The following is a 19,079-nucleotide window of genomic DNA, read 5'->3' on the forward strand; positions in this document are numbered from 1 at the left end:
ATATATGTATATATATATACACACTACATTAGGTTGACAATTATACTTTACATAGTATACTGAAGAGATGTGATTAATTTTGAACACAAACTAATGCTTTCAAAACTATTGCAAATCATTCTCAAACTGTGACAGAACATTGGTTAGCCAGCTAGATAACTTTACCCTGGTAAAATATCTAAATAAAACAACAGTGTTCAGTAAATCAAAGTTTGGCATAAAAACACATGATCAATGAATGAAGTAATCTGATGTTGAGTAGAGATGTTGACTTTCCATTGTGTGAGTGTTTGGAGACATAACCTCATTTTTGGCAGCCTAAGAAGCAGAAACCTGCATTCTGTCTCTCTCTTTCTCTATCTCTGTGTCCCTTTTGTTGTCTCTCTTTTCTTGATAAAGGTTTTCATTCAGAGATGCTAGCGACTGTCCTCCCTCTGTTCCGTAAAAACAGCACAAAGCTCTTAGAGAGAATAACAGTGCTAGTCGGAATTTACACTGTTTTTCCTTTTCCTTTTTTTGTCCATCTCTCAGATGGAGGAACCCTTCGCTGCCACCCCTTAAAGGTGAGCATGTGCCAACAGTTGCCAGCCCCAACGCCGCTCTGTTTCCATGCCAACACGAAAGGCTCTCAAATCGTGATGGACAAGATGCAGCGCAGCGTGCGCCGAATTGCCAGCTTCTGCAATGCCATCACCTTCACCAACCGGCCAGTCAGAATCTATGAACAGGTCCGGCTCAAGGTATGGTAACCCAACGCTTACCTATTTCCACATGCCACTTTGTGTGGTCCCAAAATAGCCCTAACATATCCTTCTTTCATATCACTCCATCTCAAACTTTCCAGAGGAAGGGAAAACAGAAAGAGAATGCTAGAAATGCTAACATGTGAGGTTGTGCTGTTATCTAGTTCTGGTGAATGAGGTTGTTTGGGAATGAAAAAACAAGAATCTGTGTCTGATAAATGCGTCTGCTGGTCTCAATTTATCGCATCAGACTTGTCACACAATAACTTTATCATTTTTCTACAAATATATGTAATTTTAGCTAACTCTCTCGGTTCCTCTCACTTTTGGTCACTTCTTTTAGATCACAAAGAAACAGGGATGTTGGAGTGGCGCCCTCCGAGTGGGTTTCAGTTCAGTGGATCCATCAGATTTAAGTTCAGCATGGCTGCCACGGTTCGCCTGCCCAGATTTAGTTAGCGAAAGGGGATTTTGGGCCCGAGCGCTTCCTGAGGAGCAATGTGAAGAAGGAACCGTTCTGTCCTTCTGGTTGGATAACACAGGACGAGTGTTTTACCGTGTAAACAGCGGCCCTCCGATCTTCTTCTTCGGCGGTGTACCAGCCGGAGAGCCAGTTTGGGCGATCATTGACATTTATGGGCTGACACGTGGAGTACAGCTACTAGGTAAGTTCACATGAAATATCAGATTTTGCAAATTTATAATGTCCCTTTACATTCTAAACCAAGCAGTCATCAAACTGCCTTAAGCTGGTTTGCCGGACGTCTCTTGAAGTAACTCTCTACACAGATCAGATGACATGCCATTCAGAGTTTGCTCCGAGTGGAACTGCTGAGCTCCGGGACAGGCATGTAATGTGGGCCAGTATCTGAGCTGTACTTCACTGAGTACGTGCTGATCATTCGATGAGTTGTAAAGTTCACAGAGGCCAGTGTGTTTTTGCTGTGCTGAGCACGTTTAAACAATTTAAATTCACAACATTTAAAAATAGAATTCTAGATTTATACCCTCTTATCCTAATTACAAAAACTGCCCAATGGAAAAAGATGGGAGAGATTGGAGCAGTTGCCTAGCAACACTTTCACTTTTTAAAATGAAAAACATATGCTGGGGAATTCCAGAATGCTGGCAAAGTGAGAAAAACAATTTGTGCTTAACACAATCAATAAACCCAGTTGAATGGAAAATTAGTATTCCATTCATAATTTAGTTGTAGTGATATTCTGTAGGAACAAGGCCAGGTTTAATTAAGCCAGTTAAGCATGCCTTAATCATTGTTTATTTGTTAAGGCATTGGTAAAGCATACAGATTAAGAATAGAGTTGTTATTGTTGTTTGATATTATTATTTAACATTTTTCACCTAAAAATTGTTTGGCAGCCGTAATATGGTCAAAGGTTGACAGTATTTAGGAAACTTTTGAAACTATTATCGTACCATTATAAGCTATACATTTGGTACCATTTTGATTTATTCATTTTTTTATTTTTTTATTTGTTTGTTTGTTTGTTTGCTCTGTTAGAAATCATTCTATTCTGATTAGATCCTCAACAAACATTTCAGTTTATTTGAACATTGAAAACATTGCTTAATATTTTTGTGAAAACTATGATAATAAAATCATAAATTTGAAATATAAATATTTTTCAATATTATAAATGTCTTTACTGTCACTTCTGATCAATTTAATGGTCTTTGCTAAATAAAAATAATTTAAAAAAAAATTATATATATATATATATATATATTACTGACCCCACACTTATGAACAATAGTGTAGTATCAGATGAATCAGTACTGAGAAGAATCAGTGAATTGTTTTATTAAACCAGTGCATTTAAATGACTCAAACAGATTTACTAAAATGAATCAAACTTCACAATACTGATGTTTAGACAAACATGTTTGTTTAGTTCCTCAGTTGTCTCAGCTACTGTATATGCTATAGTCTGTGTATGCAAAAAGCATTTTGTAACATTACACTGCTGCTTGTTGGAAAATGTAGCTTGTTACTGAAGAAGCTACATTGTTTTGAAAAGAGCTGAGCTACTGTCTAAAAATTAACCTAATTTAGCATTGCTACTTTTAGTTCATTGCTCCCTTACACTTACAAAAAACAAAGCTACAGTAATAGAAAACTAATTTGTTTTCATGTTTTTTTGTACAATTTTAGTACATTTTAGTGAATGCATTACTATATTCTATTTTAAAAAGATCTTCTTTCTCGGTCTCTCTCTCTTACGTTTGAGTAAAAATAGTCAGTGTTTCCAGTGTCAGATAGCAGTATGTCTTAGCAGTGAGATCGGGCTGTGTTCAAAAGCATAGACAGCATGTATGTGTATTGATATCAGGGGTCAGTGTTGGTGTAACTTCAGTTAACCCTTGGGACATCTAGACTAATTTAACCTTCATTATATAACCTGATCTCAGCTTTCAAACCTACTATGCAAATACACATACACACCCTGTCATATTTTGCTTCTTATCTAGCTAGCAACATCCACTATGTGTATTCAAGCCTATTTTCAGTTGCACTTTGCCTCTGTATAAATACACGTGCATAGTTGGTTTATAGATGAACACTAATCATGCCGCCAGCGATCCGCACATGCTGTGCTCTCTCACGTTACCTCTGCTTCCAAAATGTGTTTATAGTCGGATGGCCAGATGCTGTGACTAAAATCTCCTCCTGTTCTCACTAATGTAGATCACACCACATCTGGCATTGTCAAAGTGGTTCAGTGCTGGATGGAAGGTCCCTTGTACTGTTGGTCAAACAAAAGCATGTTGCTGGAAATGGGTTTATTCTTGAAAATGCAAACTGCTTGTCTGCCAGCAGGAGGCGCTGTGAGAGCGGCAGAACTAACGGTTTCTCCAGTAACGGCTGTAAACAAAGAAGCTCCACTCATGAACGCTACTTTATCAGATAAAAATGCCATCTAAACTATTCTGAAGACCGTCGGTTCCCTTCAGAGATACATTCATATAAAACACCCGCGACGCGTTTTGATTTTGAAACGTGCAGTGCTCATGTTTATTCAACGAAGTCAAACGCCACAAATAAATCAATGTATGGGAAACACTGGTAATGTATATCGAAATATCGGAAATGTGTTTAAAAAAATCATATCACCGTTATTGAAAAAAATTATATCGCGATACATATCGATATTGAATTATTGTCCAGCCCTACGTATTACCTACATGTGCTTTGTTTTTTGTAAAAATTCAATTCATGCTTTGTATGGATAGAGTATTTTTATACTTTTAAAACCAGTATGACACAGAAGTTACTAATAATATTGGACCAATGCACGTGTTTCCTTCCTTTTGATCTTTCGTTTCATGACCCCAGTGTCACTGAAGCTTCCATGTCTCAATAATTCCTGTTCAGAGTAGTCAGTGCCAGCTAAACGTCAAGACCGAAAACTAAAAGCGGCCGAGATATGAACATCTACCACGTCTGAGAATGTTTCTGCTGATGCGGCTGCAGTGAAAGTTATAGCAGACCAGTAATTTCCATCACTGAAGCTCTGGTGTTCTCATCAGCGGCTGTCCACTGTGGATGGCCAGTGGCAACGTTTTTACTGACTTGGGTCAAAATGAATAACCACCCAGTACAATTATACCGATGCTGCTGATTGCAGGCTACATGAGCAATAGATTTTTATGAAGAAAATATGAATGTGGCTTATGCATGCAAAACTCACTGCCACAATGCTAGAGTGTTGTGGATGGTTGCCAAGGTGTTGCTATGCAGTTGCTAATTTAAAAAAAATATATATTTTTTTGCATGGTCCATCAATATCAAAAAATCCAGAAAAAAGTAATATTAAATAATAATAATTATATATAAAAATAAATGTTAATTTTTTTTTTTCAGATGGATACATATTTTTTGAACAGTATAGTGTATACATGAATTATTTTTGGGGTCTGTAAGATTTTTTAAATGTTTTTCAAAAAGTCTTATGCTCACCAAGGCTGTGTATATTTAAAAAATATAGCAAAACAGTAAAATTGAGAAATTTTATTACATTTTAAAATAATTTTAATTTTTTTTAAATTATATATATATATATCATTCTAATATCCTGATTTAGTGCTCAAGAAAAATGTATTATTATCAATGTTGAAAACAGTTGTGCTGCTTAATATTTTTGTGGAATTTTTTTCAGGGTTCTTTGATGAATAATAGAAGGTTTAAAAGAACAGCATCTAATTGAAAAATAAATTTTATAACAATGTATGTCTTTAACTTTTTATAAATTTTATGCAACCTTGGTGAGTAACAGAACCTTTTTTTTTTTTACTAAAATAAAATAAAATAAAAAATACTTACTGACACCAAACTTTTGAACAGTAGTGTAAATGTAAAAATAGACATAATAATAATGCAGTGTTTTCTGGTTGGTTGCTAGGCAGTTGTCTTTCCTTCTTAAATAATTATTACCTGCCAAGCAGAAAAATGTAAATTCAATCACTTGGAAAAATAATTGCAGGATCCTGATTTTTGAATGCAGTGCATATGTGTTTTTTCCAGACAGTAAGATGGTGCCAGCTGAATATCTCTGTCCTACTGTGACTCATGAATGCATGGATGAGTGGCATCTGTCAAGCAACTGCTCTGAGCTTGACCTCCAGGAAGAGCTGCCATCCTTCTCAAGCTCTCCAAACGCGCTCAACTCAGTGCTGTCACGTCAGCTCAACGATGACTTGCATTTCCACTGTGTGCATGGCAACGGTCTGCGTCTGCTGACTGAACACATAGCGGTGCGTTATTATAACAGACGTGAGGATTGCACTCTGGCGTTCACACATCGGCCGCTGCGCTGTGGAGAGTGTGTGTTCCTAAAGGTCTCGTTGAGGTCATCTGCTCTGAATGGATTTTTGTCTTATGGATTCACTTCCTGTAACCCAGCCCATATTAATCCAAAGCACCTGCCGGTCAGTCCAGATGACCTGCTGGACCGCAAAGAATTCTGGGCTTTTAGCTACCTGTCTTCACCGCTTATGGGCGGGGATATCATCGGTTTCCGAACAACTGCAGAAGGGGAGGTGCTTGTGAGTCATAATGGAGGGAGAGCATGCAGAGAGATGTGTGTGGATAACTCCACTCCTTTGTGGATGATCTTCCATTTACAGCAACACATCAAGCAAATCAGCATACTGGGTAAAATATTAAATTATACAAATTATTGCTCTGGCTTAAACTGAAGATGTTTATGATTATCTAACTTTTCATAAGTGACTTTATTTTATTATTGATTATAATTCAATACTAATAATAAAAGGTATGTTTGACATAATTACTGAATAGTTAATGCAGAATGAATGCACTTTTAATTATTGCTCTGGCATAATGTGAAGGTGTTTAGATTTATTTTTTCCTGTAGCCAATTTTACATAAGTAACTTTAATTGATTTTGATCAAAATTAATTAATTAATTTATAATATTATATAATATAATAATTATTTGATTAATTTTTGTACTGAACAGTTATGTTTATTACATAATAAAAGGTATGATTGACATGTTTATTTAATATTAGATGTGCAGGGTTAATGCATTTTTAATTATGTCTCTGGTATAATGTGAAGGTGTTTAGATTGTTTTATTTTTTCTTATATCCAATTTTTCATACATAATGTGAAGATTGTTTTTTCCCATATCAAACTTTTTATTAGTGACTTTAATAGATTTTTGATTACAATGAAATTATAATGTAATATCATTTGAATTATTTGTGTATTTATTATTAGTTAGGGTTAACAGATTTTTAATTTTGTTTTTTTTCCAAGGCACTTCCTGTGGTTACTCTCCATCCTGTTCAGAAATACAGAGGTCCATCTATAGTGATGCCAGTCACCTATCAGCCAATCAGATTCACAGTACAGCAGTCAGGGGTTTTACTGACAGCTTTGAGTCCCGCCCACAGAGTCTCTGCAGTTCTGTAGGTGCGTTCCTGTCCTTTATTCTTTAATTTTCTATTATTTGTTGATTTACCAAATTCCTCAACAAAAATATATTTCTCATTGCTGTTTTCTTTGTGATTGCTGTGGTCACCAGGGACAACATTCAGTTCACTGTCCTCAGAATCTCCCAGTACCCCATCATGCTATGCGATTACTGGTGAGGAGTGTTTGATTTGCTGTGAGAGGGCAGTGGACTCAGTGCTGTACGCATGCGGACACATGTGCGTGTGCTCTGTCTGTGGTGGGAAGCTAATGGAGATGTCAAACCCATCTTGCCCCATGTGTCGTAGCCCTATCAGAGACGTCATCAAAATATACCGCAGCATGTAAACTGGAAACCACCTCTCTAACCAATAGGATGACCGTACTGGGTGATTCTGAAGGGGCTCCTTCACAGGTTGAGCAAGGAAGAGGTACTAAATGACTGCTTGATATACTAAATGACCAAAAATGCAGAGAAAACCCAGAAGTACAGTAACTGCATAAGTGGATGGCACAACAATAATGTAATCCCAGATAATAAGTCTCTATTGCCTATAAATCTCTATGGACAAATGGCTAGATGTGCATAATGGGAAATCAAGCTACTATGAGACATTCTTGTTTTCGTTTGATAATATCCTACTAACTTCATACTGTTAAAAGACTGTTCACAAATAGTTCTTTAACTTGTATATGTTAAGTCAATCCAGAATAAGAATCTGAAAACTACATTGTGGATTTGATGTGTTGGTAAATATATTAAACTGAAAAACTAAAAACTGTTTTACATACCAAAGTAGACATTCACAAAACTGTAAGTGCCAATAATTTTATTTATGTTCGTTGTGAAATAAAACTGTAATGCTAACCAACAGCAGAGCCTGTCATTATTACTGCTAAAAAAAATTAATTATAGATTCATGTTTTAAAGGTTTTTATATTAAGCATTTATAATAATGCAATGATTGACCACTTGATGATTGAATGATTATTTAGTTAACTTACATATGCCCTACATTAATGCATGGACATAAACAGACAAACACCATCAAGCTATTGTGATGAAGATTCAAAATAGCACTTGGCTATTTATAATAAGACTAGATCTGAAAATGAAGTGATTTAATAGGAAAAGGAATAGCACCAAGTTTAATTACACAAACAAAGAGACACACAGATAGATAGATAGATAGACATTGATAAGTGCATTTAGTCTGTAAACCGTTTTAGTAAAAAAAAAAAAACAGACACATTTGAACCAAAACCTTCTGCAGAATATTAAGACCAGCTAAGAGCAATAACTAAAAGCCTGTTCCGTGACAATAACATCACATCATCCAGCACAAGCAGGAGTATTCAGCATATAAACAAGTTGTCAGTCAACAAGAGAATTCACTTGTGACTGACTCTTTAGTGTTCCATTTGATTTTGTGAACAGAGACAGCAATGTCTCTTATGAATTAAAAAGGGAACATGATTTTATTGGGGTCATGGTGAAGATGTATGAGACGTAAGGCTGGTATTTAAATCTGGTCACCCACTAGCTCCTCCTCTCCAGGAAGTTGGAGGGCACCCATCCTTTTCGTGTTTTAGCTGTGTCGAGCACACGGCAGTACCACCATCCATTAGGGTTTCTCTCCAGGACCTCCAGCCTCGTGCCAGCAGGGAAGCTCATGGTCTCCGCATCACCATGATAGTCAGCAATAGAAACGTACTCCTCGCGCAGGTTGTTGTGGATCAGATGAGGTTTAGGCTTCACCATTGACACCGGTACCTTACGTCTCATGCTCTCGGTATTACCTGCACAGGAAGAAGTGGTTTGGTCATTGTAGCTAAGACTAGGCAGCGCATCGTTCCTCCATCCTGCGGGAGTTGTGTGCGTATTAGTGCTGTCCTTGAGGACGTTCTGAGGTCTGACGGCGAGCTGCTTCACGCCGACCCGGCAGTTCTGCTGGTTAGATCTGTGTCCACTCTTCAGGCTTTGGTTAACACGCTGCTCGTTCTTCTCCAAACTTACGCATTTACCCATCTTTCCAACATCTCCCTGCACTGAAATCTCCAACTCAGGAGACGCAGACCAAGACGTCTCAGAATTAACCTCGGTGGTTTTGGCTTCTGTACCGCTTGTTTCTAAGCTTTTGATTGGCTGTAGGTAGTAAGTGGGCGCCCAGCCCTCTTCGTTCCCCCAGCGGACGAACCACCAGCCGCTCTCCTGCTTCTCCAGAACCTCCACCTGCACTCCCGCTGGAAAGCTGAGCTCACACAGCTCTTCCCGCTGGTAGGCCATAGTAGTTCGGTACAAAAAGGAAGGCGGATCACTAAACATCTGTAATTTATTTGACGAGCCATTCTCAGAGTCCTCAGATGTGCGGGAGGTCCTGAATTGCATCTGGCCTGGTTGCTCCTGGTTTTGGGGTCTTCTGAGAGAACTACAGTCTTGGTTTGCGGGTTTCGGACGCACGGACGGTTTGAATTTAGACTCATCAGCCTGCTGTTTGAGTTTAGATTTCTTTGAGTGTGCGTAGAGCGTCGTAGTGGTCTCAATGTTGGGCTCGATTGTTGGGGCGTCATATTCTGGTGGATCCCACATAGATGCCCGGTGCCCTGAAGAAGACGAGTATGTATCATAGTGACTGTCCTTACACTGTGGTACAGCTCTGAAGCCACCGATGGCATACACACCCTCATCATCCTCTTCATCCCCTTCATCCAACATAAAAGAAACGGTACGCTGACATAAAGGAGGCGGGGCTTTAGTCGGTGCATCTCCTGGAAAAAACTCCTGCTCAGGATCGAATTCAAGGCCCACTGTTGGAACATCATATTCTGGTTCCTCATACACTCGTGGACTCGTTGGGGTCATGACCTCAGACTCAACACATGGAAGCGAGTTCTGCTTTTTGATTGGCGGAGCAGGAGGTGGTACCTTGGGCCGGGTCAGTGTACTGGTTTGGCGGTTCAAGGTGGGTTTCTTGCGTTTGTCGATGTAAGAACACGGGGCCCAACCCTCCTTCTCTCTGATCTGGACGTACCACCAGCCTCCGGAGTTCTTCTCAATGACCTGTAAACATACGTAGAATACTTATATTTAATGTTATTTGCAGCTAATAGGGAACATTGGGGTGAGTTGTCACACTTTTACTGAAGATTTTAGATCAGTTTATATATAGAAGTTCTACACAGTTTTGACCAACAATATAGTTGATATACCACATAGGCTAAGTCATCACAATTCGCTGATTTAGAAATAGTAACTTTTTTAAAACTATCAAAATGTTTTAAGAAAAAAATCTCTCAAAGCTATATTTGATCAAAAATTCACAACAGTATATTGTGAAATTGTATTACAATTTAAAATAACTGTTTTCTATTTGAATTTATTTCAAAATGAAATTAAAGAATAAAATGTAATCCCTGTGATAGCAATGCTAAATTGTCAATAGCTATTACTTAAGTTTTCATTGTCACGCAATCCTTCAGAAATAATTTTAATATGCTGCTTTGGTGCTCAAGAAACATTTTCAATTATCAATGCTGAAAACAGTTGGGCCGCTTCTATTTGTGGAAACTGTACTAATTATTTTTACAGAATTCTTTGATAAACAGGAAGTTCAAAGAACAGCATTTATTGGAAATAGAAATATATTGAAACATTATAAATGTCTTTACTGTCAGTTTTGATCAATTTATGTGTCCTTACTGAATAACAGCACTTATTTATTTATTTATTTTTTATTGTAAAAAAAAAAAATACCCAAAACTGATTGAACAGTGAAACTGAACAGTGTCTTACCTCAGCTTTCTGTCCTCCACTGAAACTGATCCCATCTGTCAAGCAGGACCTGAACTCAGCGATGGTGTAATACTCAGCTTCAACAGTAGGGGGATTTGGGGGCTGCGGTAACTGAAATCCCTGAATGTGAAGAGAAGAATATGCTATTCAGCATATTATAAAACCACAAAATGACCTATTTGTGTTTGTGTGTGTGTGTGTGTGTGTGTGTGTGTGTTTGTTTTACCTCAGCTTTCTGTCCTCCACTGAAACTGATCCCATCTGTCAAGCAGGACCTGAACTCAGCGATGGTGTAATACTCAGCTTCAACAGTAGGGGGATCTGGGGGCTGCGGTAACTGAAATCCCTGAATGTGAAGAGAAGAATATGCTATTCAGCATATTATAAAACCACAAAATGACCTATTTGTGTTTGTGTGTGTGTGTGTGTGTGTGTGTGTGTGTGTGTGTGCAATGGAGAGAAAGAGGAAAAAAGAAACAGAACAGGAAAATGAGAACACACACACTGACCAGACTGTTTTCTCGACGGGGAGGCAGTTTTTGATTGTTTGACGGTGATCCTAGGAAAAACAAATCAAACATCAAAATGTGTTTGTAATCTTTAAAAGTTTGTTCACCCAAAAATGAAAATTCTGTCATTAATTACTCACCCGTATGTCATTCCAAATCTCTAAGACCTTCGCTCTTCTTTGGAACACAAATTAAGATATTTTTGATGAAATCCAACAGCTTTCTGACCCTGTGTCATGGTACTCTCAATAACGGCGGAGGACAGTGACACAGAAGAGAAGAATTGTTGAATAAAGTCTTTATTTTTGTTTTCTTTGAACACAAAAAGTATTCTCGTAGCTTCATAAAATTACGGTTGAACCATTGATTTCACATGGACTATTTTAATGATGTCCTTACTACCTTTCTGGGCCTGTGAACATTTCAGTTGCGTTGCTGTCTATGCAGGGTCAGAAAGCTCATGGATTTCATCAAAGATATCTGAATTTGTTTTCCGAAGATGAACAAAGGTCTTACGGGTTTGGAACAACATGAGAGTGAGTAATTAATGACAGAATTTAAATTTTTGGGTGAACTATCTCTTTAACATGGAAAAACATTATAGAAAATACATAAAGAAAGAAAGAAGGAAAGAAAGAAAGAAAGAAAGACATAAAAGAGATAAAAAAGAGAAAGAAAACAGGAAGAAAGAGAAACAAAAATGAAATAAAAAATAGAAAGGAAAAAATATTTAAAAAGGAAAAAAGAAAACAATTGAAATAAAAAGAAAATGAGGGAGAACGAAAAATAGAAATACAAGGACAAAGTAAAGAAAATAAAAAGTAAAAGCACAAAAAGTGAACATTAATTAAAGAAAAAGATAGAAACTCACTGGTCTCAGCGCTGTGGAATCTCTGAGGTGCGACTCGAGCAATGGCAGGAGACGGAGGGACTGTTTTGGTCTTTATTGCGGATGATGTTGAAGACACACTTGCTTCAGAAACAGATGCAGTTACACAAGCATCCGACACTGACACAGACACACTGGTGTCTGAGACAGACAGACTCGTGTCTGTGTGCTGGGTGACATGATCATCAGAGTCTCTGTCTAAACTACTACTAACCGCATTAGCTGCTGTGCTAATGCTGACGCTGCTGCTGCTGTTTCTATCACTGTGTGTATTGTTACTGTAAGCATCAGTCTGCTCCGTATCACCATTGTATTGTGTACATGTGTCTGTCTGTGAGTGCCTGTATGTGTTTGTGGTGCTGTTTCGGTGTGCAGTGGTGTCAGTTTGTGTGTGTGAGTGTCGTTCGTTGGAGGGTTTCTTGTTCAGGAGGTTGCTGATCTCCATAAGGTTTCCGATGATTTCCACCTGACCCTGCACATCTGGTTTATTTGTCTCTGTTGCCTGGTTACCGGCCATGACACCATCTTGCATTTTCCTCAGGTAGGCAGCTGGAGCCCATCCCTCCTTACTACCATAACTGAGAGGAGAACAGAGAGAGTGAGATCATTCACATACTCCCAACACATACCACCAACCAAGGGCATTTTCTCAATAAAACTATATAACTATATACAACAACACCAAATTTGGGATTAGTAAGATTTTTTTTTTTTTTTTTGAAAGAAATTATAATTTTTATTCAGCAAATATGCATTAAATTGTTCAAAAGTGTCAAATGTTGAAAAAATATTATATTTCAAATAAATACTGTTCCTTTGAGCTTTTGGTAACACTTTACTTGAAGGGGTGTGCATAAGACTGACATGACACCTTCATAATCATGACATGACACATGTCATGAATATGAAGGAGGTTTTATGCATGTTTATGACAACTGTCATTAAGTGTCATTCGCTCAGTTATGTCATTTTTTATGTAAAAATGTAAATGCAGCCTTGGTATGCCTGAGAGTCTACTTTCATATATATTTTTATTATTATTTAACTACATGTGAAAAATATTGCGGTTTCCACAAAAATATTAAGCAGCACAACTGTTTTCAACATGCCCCAAACCAGCATTTGAGAATTATTTCATATTAAAAGCATATTAGAAGGATCATGTGACACTGCAGACTGGAGTAATGGCTATTGAAAATTCAGTTTTTCCATCAAAGGAATAAATTACATTTTGAATTATATTAAAATAGAAAGCATTCTTTTAAACTGTAATAATATTTCACAATATTACTGTATTTTTCTATCAAATAAATGCAGCCTTGGTATGCCTGAGAGTCTACTTTCATATATATTTTTATTATTATTTAACTACATTAAATTATTTATTCCCAACTAAAACAAACTGAAACCAAAATATGAAATCAAAATTACAAACTAGTGACATTTTCAAAACTGCAATCCCCCCATCTTCAACACACAATAGTGCTTGTGGACGTGGATGTTACACTCTCAGGGGGAAAAAAGTTACAAAATAGTACCCTTTCAAACTTTTCAAAAGGTACTAATACATACACTTTAGATACTAATATGTACCATTTTGGGGTTAAAAAAGGGGTAGCTTTTAGGCCTTATAGGGTAGCAGCTTTGGACTGAGTAAGTTAGAGTGTAAGGTTAGAGGTGACTGTAGGGCTACCTGTTTGTCATCAATAACTGAATTTTTTTTTTCTGCAAAAACCCATTAAATATTGAGACGATTCCAGCAAAAAAAAGCAAAGGATATTTAAAGCATATTGAAGTAGTTTAAATAGAAGAATAAACATGTGGAAGAAGAGTTTACCGTATGAACCACCAGCCCTCCAGATTCCTCTGGATGACCTCAACAATGACGCCACTCTCAAAGCCCAGCTCATCCTGACTCGAACTGCTGAAGGACTGAACTGTAATATACCTCTCTGCTACAGACAAAAGAGGAAAGAGAGAGCACAATGTACACTGTCCTGCTACAAGATACAATCTACATAGACATACAAATGCAATACGTAGAAAAAAACAATGAAAAAATATATTGTAAACTTGTGTGTAGCTGTCCTGCATGTGTATACAGTACCCTCCATTACTTGAACACTTGTACAAATATACAAATTACACTGAATTTGTTACAAAAATATCAAACCATGTAGCATAATTTTCTCGGAACAAACTTTTCTGTGGAGTCATTCCATTTATTCATTACTGACATCTGACGACCAGAGGTTGTATAAAATGTTTTTTACACTAATTTTTAAACAGAATGTCGAATGTTTTATCATTTAACACTGAACACATTTCTTTTTGTGAAATGTTTTGCTAAAAAGTGTTTCTTTAAAATATGTGCCACACCATTTGATATATTTTTTTTATCTAATGCAATGACGGTCGTTCATACATTTTTAAATGTGCCTTAAGTGTCCCAGTACTTTTTGGGCCACTTTAATGCTTGTGTGTTTAGATTGTTTGCTGTTTTGGTGTGGAATAGGAAAACCCAATTGAAACATGCAGACATTGCAAAATCTCTCCACCACAAGTCACATTCTCTCCGTAATATGGGTCAGTGTGTGTTGGACCTGGTTGTACAGTAAAACTCTTCTGGACCAGGAGATGGAAAATCTGACACCTTTGCTGGAAAACATATCAACATAAACAAAAAGCTGATCATTAAATGTTATTTTTAAGGATAAAGGATATGGCAAAAAACATCTGTGATTTATGCGATGCAACCATTTTCAGGCCAAGGACCCCTTGGTGGATAAAAGGGTGGAGCAAAGACCCCCTGTTACATAGTGTGTAAATATGAATGCATGCCATGGACTTAATTAGCACACATATAGTATCATATTATTATTTTGTTACATTGCAATGCCATTAAATTATCTTTGTTGATGTGCAAAGTTTGGTCTGAACAAAAACGACAGACTGGATTATTGAAAATGAACATTCATTCTCTGCCAGTAAGAGGCGCTTTTGGAACGTCAGAAATATAGAATGAGAAAAGTGTGAAAAAATAGTCTATATTGATGAGAAAAGTCCACTGATGAGTTACCAGCGTAAGCCTGTGTGCAAAGGCTGTCTAGTTCTAAACTTTACAATACATTTATTTTTAGTTATTTTAACTACAAATTTAAATAAAACTGAAAAAATTATGAAAAGGCAATTATACATTTACACATCTAAGGCTTATATCACCCAAAAAGGTAACTGCGTATGTGTCCTCTACTTGGTTCCTTCTCATAAATGAGTAAGCGGCATTTAAAACAATTATAACATATAATACACACTGTTTCTCAATATTTAATTACAGCTTCAGATGCATAATATTTTCATCTCCTTCAAGCAGGATACACAAAAAGCATGTTCAACTCGGACGGTTGTCGTGGTAATAAACACCGTAAACCGCAACCGTTCGCATGTCAGCGCTTAATGCACATCTCCTATATGAAAAGCATTTTAGGGGGCCCTTGGATTTTGGGGGCCCAAGGCGGTCGCCTACCTTTGCCTAATGGGTAAGTCCGCCCCTGCTCTGTAAATAAATACCTTAAAGAAAATAAATGGACAGATTGACTCAAGCAAGTACAGAACATCAGATATCTGCAGTCTTTTTGTTAGCATATACTACAATCGTCTTCATTTTTTTGTGTGTATGCATGTGTTAAAGGAGAGAATCAGAACATTCCAAGCTAAAAAGAGACATGATAACAGATATTAAATACTCACTGATGAGGAAGAGAAAAAAAGAAGAGTTCATGGAAGAGAGAGAGTTAGGAAGGTTGTCTTGGAATATTAAGCTCATAATGACTTTAACATAAAGAGTTCAGCAACACACACTCACACAGAGACACACAAACAAGTACACATACGCATATGAATACACACTTTTTCTGCTGAGGAAAGATTCTGGAGGATCCATTAAGATGGTCTAAAGACCTTCACTCAAATACGAGTCTCTGGCTGTGGTGGGCTTTTTCCAGACACACACACAAACGCTTCTACTGCTAAAAATGACTCAATATCATTGCTTTCCTCAGAACTGATTATTTAATTCTCAGTCTTAGCATGTTCAAATTTTATTTGTAAATTTCAAAGCACTATTTCAGTAAAATAAATAAATAAATAAGTCATTCTGAATTCTCTCCAGACATAATATTTGTTTTAAACACACAGTGTAGGCTGGAAACATTCCATTTATCCAAATGAAATCCAAATGCTGCTTTAAATTCTGGTAAGATATGTAAACCAAACAATGTCTACTTAAAAAGATTTATAATAACTCATGACTCATTCAATAACAAATGTTCGACATATTCCAATATTGCTATTTTGGGAGGGGGTGCTGTGAAGATGATCTATGATGAGCCGCTTTTTTGTTTTGTTTTGTTTTGCACGTATGGAATTAAATATTTAATTTGTGGTAGCTATATATCATTATTCATTCATTTAGCTTCCAAAGTGGTCATCAAAATAATAACAACTGTAACATCAGAAAAATAAGCACAGCTGACATGAAAGACAACAAATCATCAAGTAATGCATTGACAACTAATAAGTAAGCATAAGTAAGTTGCATTGCATCATTGTCACAGTTTGAGTGTTATAGAGAAAATTTTATGTGCACTTTTAAGAATATATTTTCAAATAATTTGTTGTAAACAGAGATTATCACTCTAAAAAAAAAAACACTGTTTAAAAAGCCAGGCTGGTTTTCTGGTCTCCAAGTGTGGCCAACATGGTTAGACTGGTGTGTTTTGATGGTCTCAGAGGGATTTGGGGAACTTTTCAACTGGTCCAACTAGAGACTAGCTAAACCAAGTTACAAGCTTAACACAAGCTTAAACTATTAGAGTAGCTTAAGTTTTTTTTCTGTGAACAGCTGACAGACTTGAGGTTTACTCCGTAGTTAAGAGTTTTCGAATCAAAGGATTTTGAGTTATTAATGTTTCATTTATAAGGTATGAAGAAGCTTTTGGGGAAAAGAAAGACAGAGAGAAAAGGAAAAGGGGTAGCTGACGAAAGGAGTGAAAGATGAGATGAGGAAAATTAACCAAGAGCTAAGAGCTCAAGGGGCGGGCAATAGAGAAAGGGGGAACAGATGCCAATCAAATGATGCTCCACCCCTTTAAAACAGTTTAAACAGAAACATATGGACTATGAAAATAGAGTATACTCACACTCAGCACATACTCACATTCTCCCCAACTTTGTTCACATTCTCTGAAACACATCCTACTGCTCTCCAAAACAAAAACAGCACAGTCACATTTGAAACACTGATCCTCTATTTTCAGAGAGAAAACATTTTATACATTAATGGTAGTTTTTAGCATTAGTTTTAGTGTTTTATATATATATAATTATACTTCTGGTATTTATGCCTATTAAAAAAAAACATCATCTACCAGCACTTTACAGTATATCGTCATGACAGATTGAGACTGTGTGATAAAATCACAAGAACAATACTGTAGAAGAATAATTTCACCAGAACAAACATTAAATACACATTGTTTTAAGTATATAGCCACAAAGACTATATTATATGAGAGAAAGAATCGCTTCCTAACTTTTTGTGCGAAATTACACTAATGTTCAAAAGTTTGAGTTTGGTAAATATATAAAATTTCAAATTTCAAATAAAAAATTACAATATTACTGTTTTTACTCTATTTTTGTTTAAAATATATGTAGCCTTGACCTCTTAAAAACATTACAAAACCTTACCAACCCCAAACTTTTTAAAAATATTGTAACTGCACAAAAAAGTTAGTTAGCGATTCTTTCAGTCAAATAATATAGTCTTTGTATGCAATCTTTATATATTTAAAACAATGTTTTTTAATGCTTGTTCTGGTGCAATTATTCTTCTAATGTACACATATGGTAATTGTAATTTTATCACTGAATTAGTTTATTTTATTTTAATGGTCGCATCACATGTTGATATTCAAACCAACATAACATAACAAATTGTTTGCAATATTGCTTAACTAGTCAGAACCTTTTTTAAATAGGTCTAGATTAAGTCCTCATCTTAATACATTTGCATTTAAAGGTGGGGTAAACGATTTTCCAAAAAACGCTTTAGAAAACTGATTTGGGCAGACTAGCAAAACAAACTTGTATCCAATCAGCAGTAAGGGGCATGTCTACTCATGATGTGGAGGAGAGAGCGTTCAGTGCACAGGACGGACATTAGCGAGCCGAGCGACAGAAAGATAGAGATGGCGGATAAAAAACAAAAGAGGAAAACATCTGCGGAACAAAAGAAGGCTTAAGGCAAGAAGTAGGACCCGTATAAATATAGGATCAGCTTTCCAGCGCTGGAGAGAACTCAAGGAGCGGAAGGCCTGCGATCGGACGCCGAGGTTGCTTTGTTTCTTCTCGATAGGTGAGTAACACTGTGTCTGCGCCGCAACAGCTAAAGTCTGTCTAGTACACTGGACGCGACAAAGCGACTGTTGAAAATCATTTGAAATTTGTGTCAATACGTCATGAATAGAACGCAGCAGCAGTTTTCTGTCGGGGATTTATCGTGTCGTGCCGCGCTGCATCCAGTGTAGACCATAGATATGTATGTGGTGTAGACAGAATCATTGATTATAATGAGTTCCATAGTATTTTGTCGCGCCGCACCACTCACGTCCGGTGTAGACACGGTGTAACATTGGTTTTGCTTTGTTTCACAGAACTAATCGTTGCCTGGGTTGCGTACGTATGTGTGGGGCGGAGCTATCAAAATAGGGGCGTGTTTGTTTTGGTGATTTCAGATGTCAGCATTGGCTACCAGAAATCACTTACCCCACCTTTAAAGCATTTTTGCAGATGCTGTTATTTGGAGTGATTATTCTTTAAAAAGTATCCTGAGTATTTCAGCCCTATTTTCCAGTCCTCAAGTTGCACACATGCAGAGTTTGATCAACTTTTAATTTCTACAGTGTACTGATAAAGGGATGTTTTATTCCTTTTACAGTCCCTCTTTCTCTCTGTTTTGCTCTTTTTTCTCTTTCCTTCCCTCCTATGGCTCCCCCTCCTCAGTCCTCTTTCCACCCCATCACACTGAAGCCACTTCCTCTCTGCCACGTCAACGGCCTCCCTCTGAACTGCTTTTTCTGAAAAATCAAAGAATCCCTTTCTCTCTTTCTTTGACTCTCCTTTC

General features: G+C 37.0%; 2 protein-coding genes across 3 annotated transcripts in view; one reads left to right on the plus strand and one right to left on the minus strand.

The window, feature by feature from the left end:
* Positions 1-7,515, plus strand: part of neurl1ab (neuralized E3 ubiquitin protein ligase 1Ab) — a 28,076-nt gene extending 20,561 nt beyond the window's left edge. For both annotated transcript variants that reach the window (XM_016269738.1, XM_016269737.1), the window contains exons 2-6: positions 532-740; positions 1,087-1,408; positions 5,287-5,916; positions 6,547-6,702; positions 6,815-7,515. In XM_016269738.1, coding sequence (XP_016125224.1) covers positions 570-740; positions 1,087-1,408; positions 5,287-5,916; positions 6,547-6,702; positions 6,815-7,050 — 1,515 coding nt within the window. In that variant the 5' untranslated portion in view covers positions 532-569 and the 3' untranslated portion in view covers positions 7,051-7,515. The remainder of the gene's footprint in view (positions 1-531; positions 741-1,086; positions 1,409-5,286; positions 5,917-6,546; positions 6,703-6,814) is intronic.
* Positions 7,516-7,608: 93 nt separating this feature from the next.
* On the minus strand, positions 7,609-14,007 carry sh3pxd2ab (SH3 and PX domains 2Ab). Its single transcript, XM_016269922.1, has 6 exons — positions 14,001-14,007; positions 13,731-13,893; positions 11,876-12,471; positions 11,005-11,054; positions 10,496-10,615; positions 7,609-9,763 (listed from the first exon to the last, which is right to left on the minus strand). Exons 1-6 carry the CDS (start codon positions 14,005-14,007, stop codon positions 8,243-8,245), a joined length of 2,457 nt encoding a protein of 818 aa, XP_016125408.1. The 3' UTR covers positions 7,609-8,242.
* Between the last annotated feature and the right edge of the window lie 5,072 nt (positions 14,008-19,079).

Source organism: Sinocyclocheilus grahami, unplaced genomic scaffold (assembly GCF_001515645.1).
Source record: "Sinocyclocheilus grahami isolate Dianchi unplaced genomic scaffold, SAMN03320097.WGS_v1.1 scaffold54.1, whole genome shotgun sequence".
Taxonomy (NCBI): domain Eukaryota; kingdom Metazoa; phylum Chordata; class Actinopteri; order Cypriniformes; family Cyprinidae; genus Sinocyclocheilus; species Sinocyclocheilus grahami.

Coding starts and splice junctions, on each gene's coding strand:
- sh3pxd2ab (XM_016269922.1), bottom strand. Junction 12,472..13,730: donor GAGGGCTGGTGGTTCATACG/GTAAACTCTTCT, acceptor TTCTCCTCTCAG/TTATGGTAGTAAGGAGGGAT. Junction 11,055..11,875: donor ATTCCACAGCGCTGAGACCA/GTGAGTTTCTAT, acceptor TGTTTTTCCTAG/GATCACCGTCAAACAATCAA.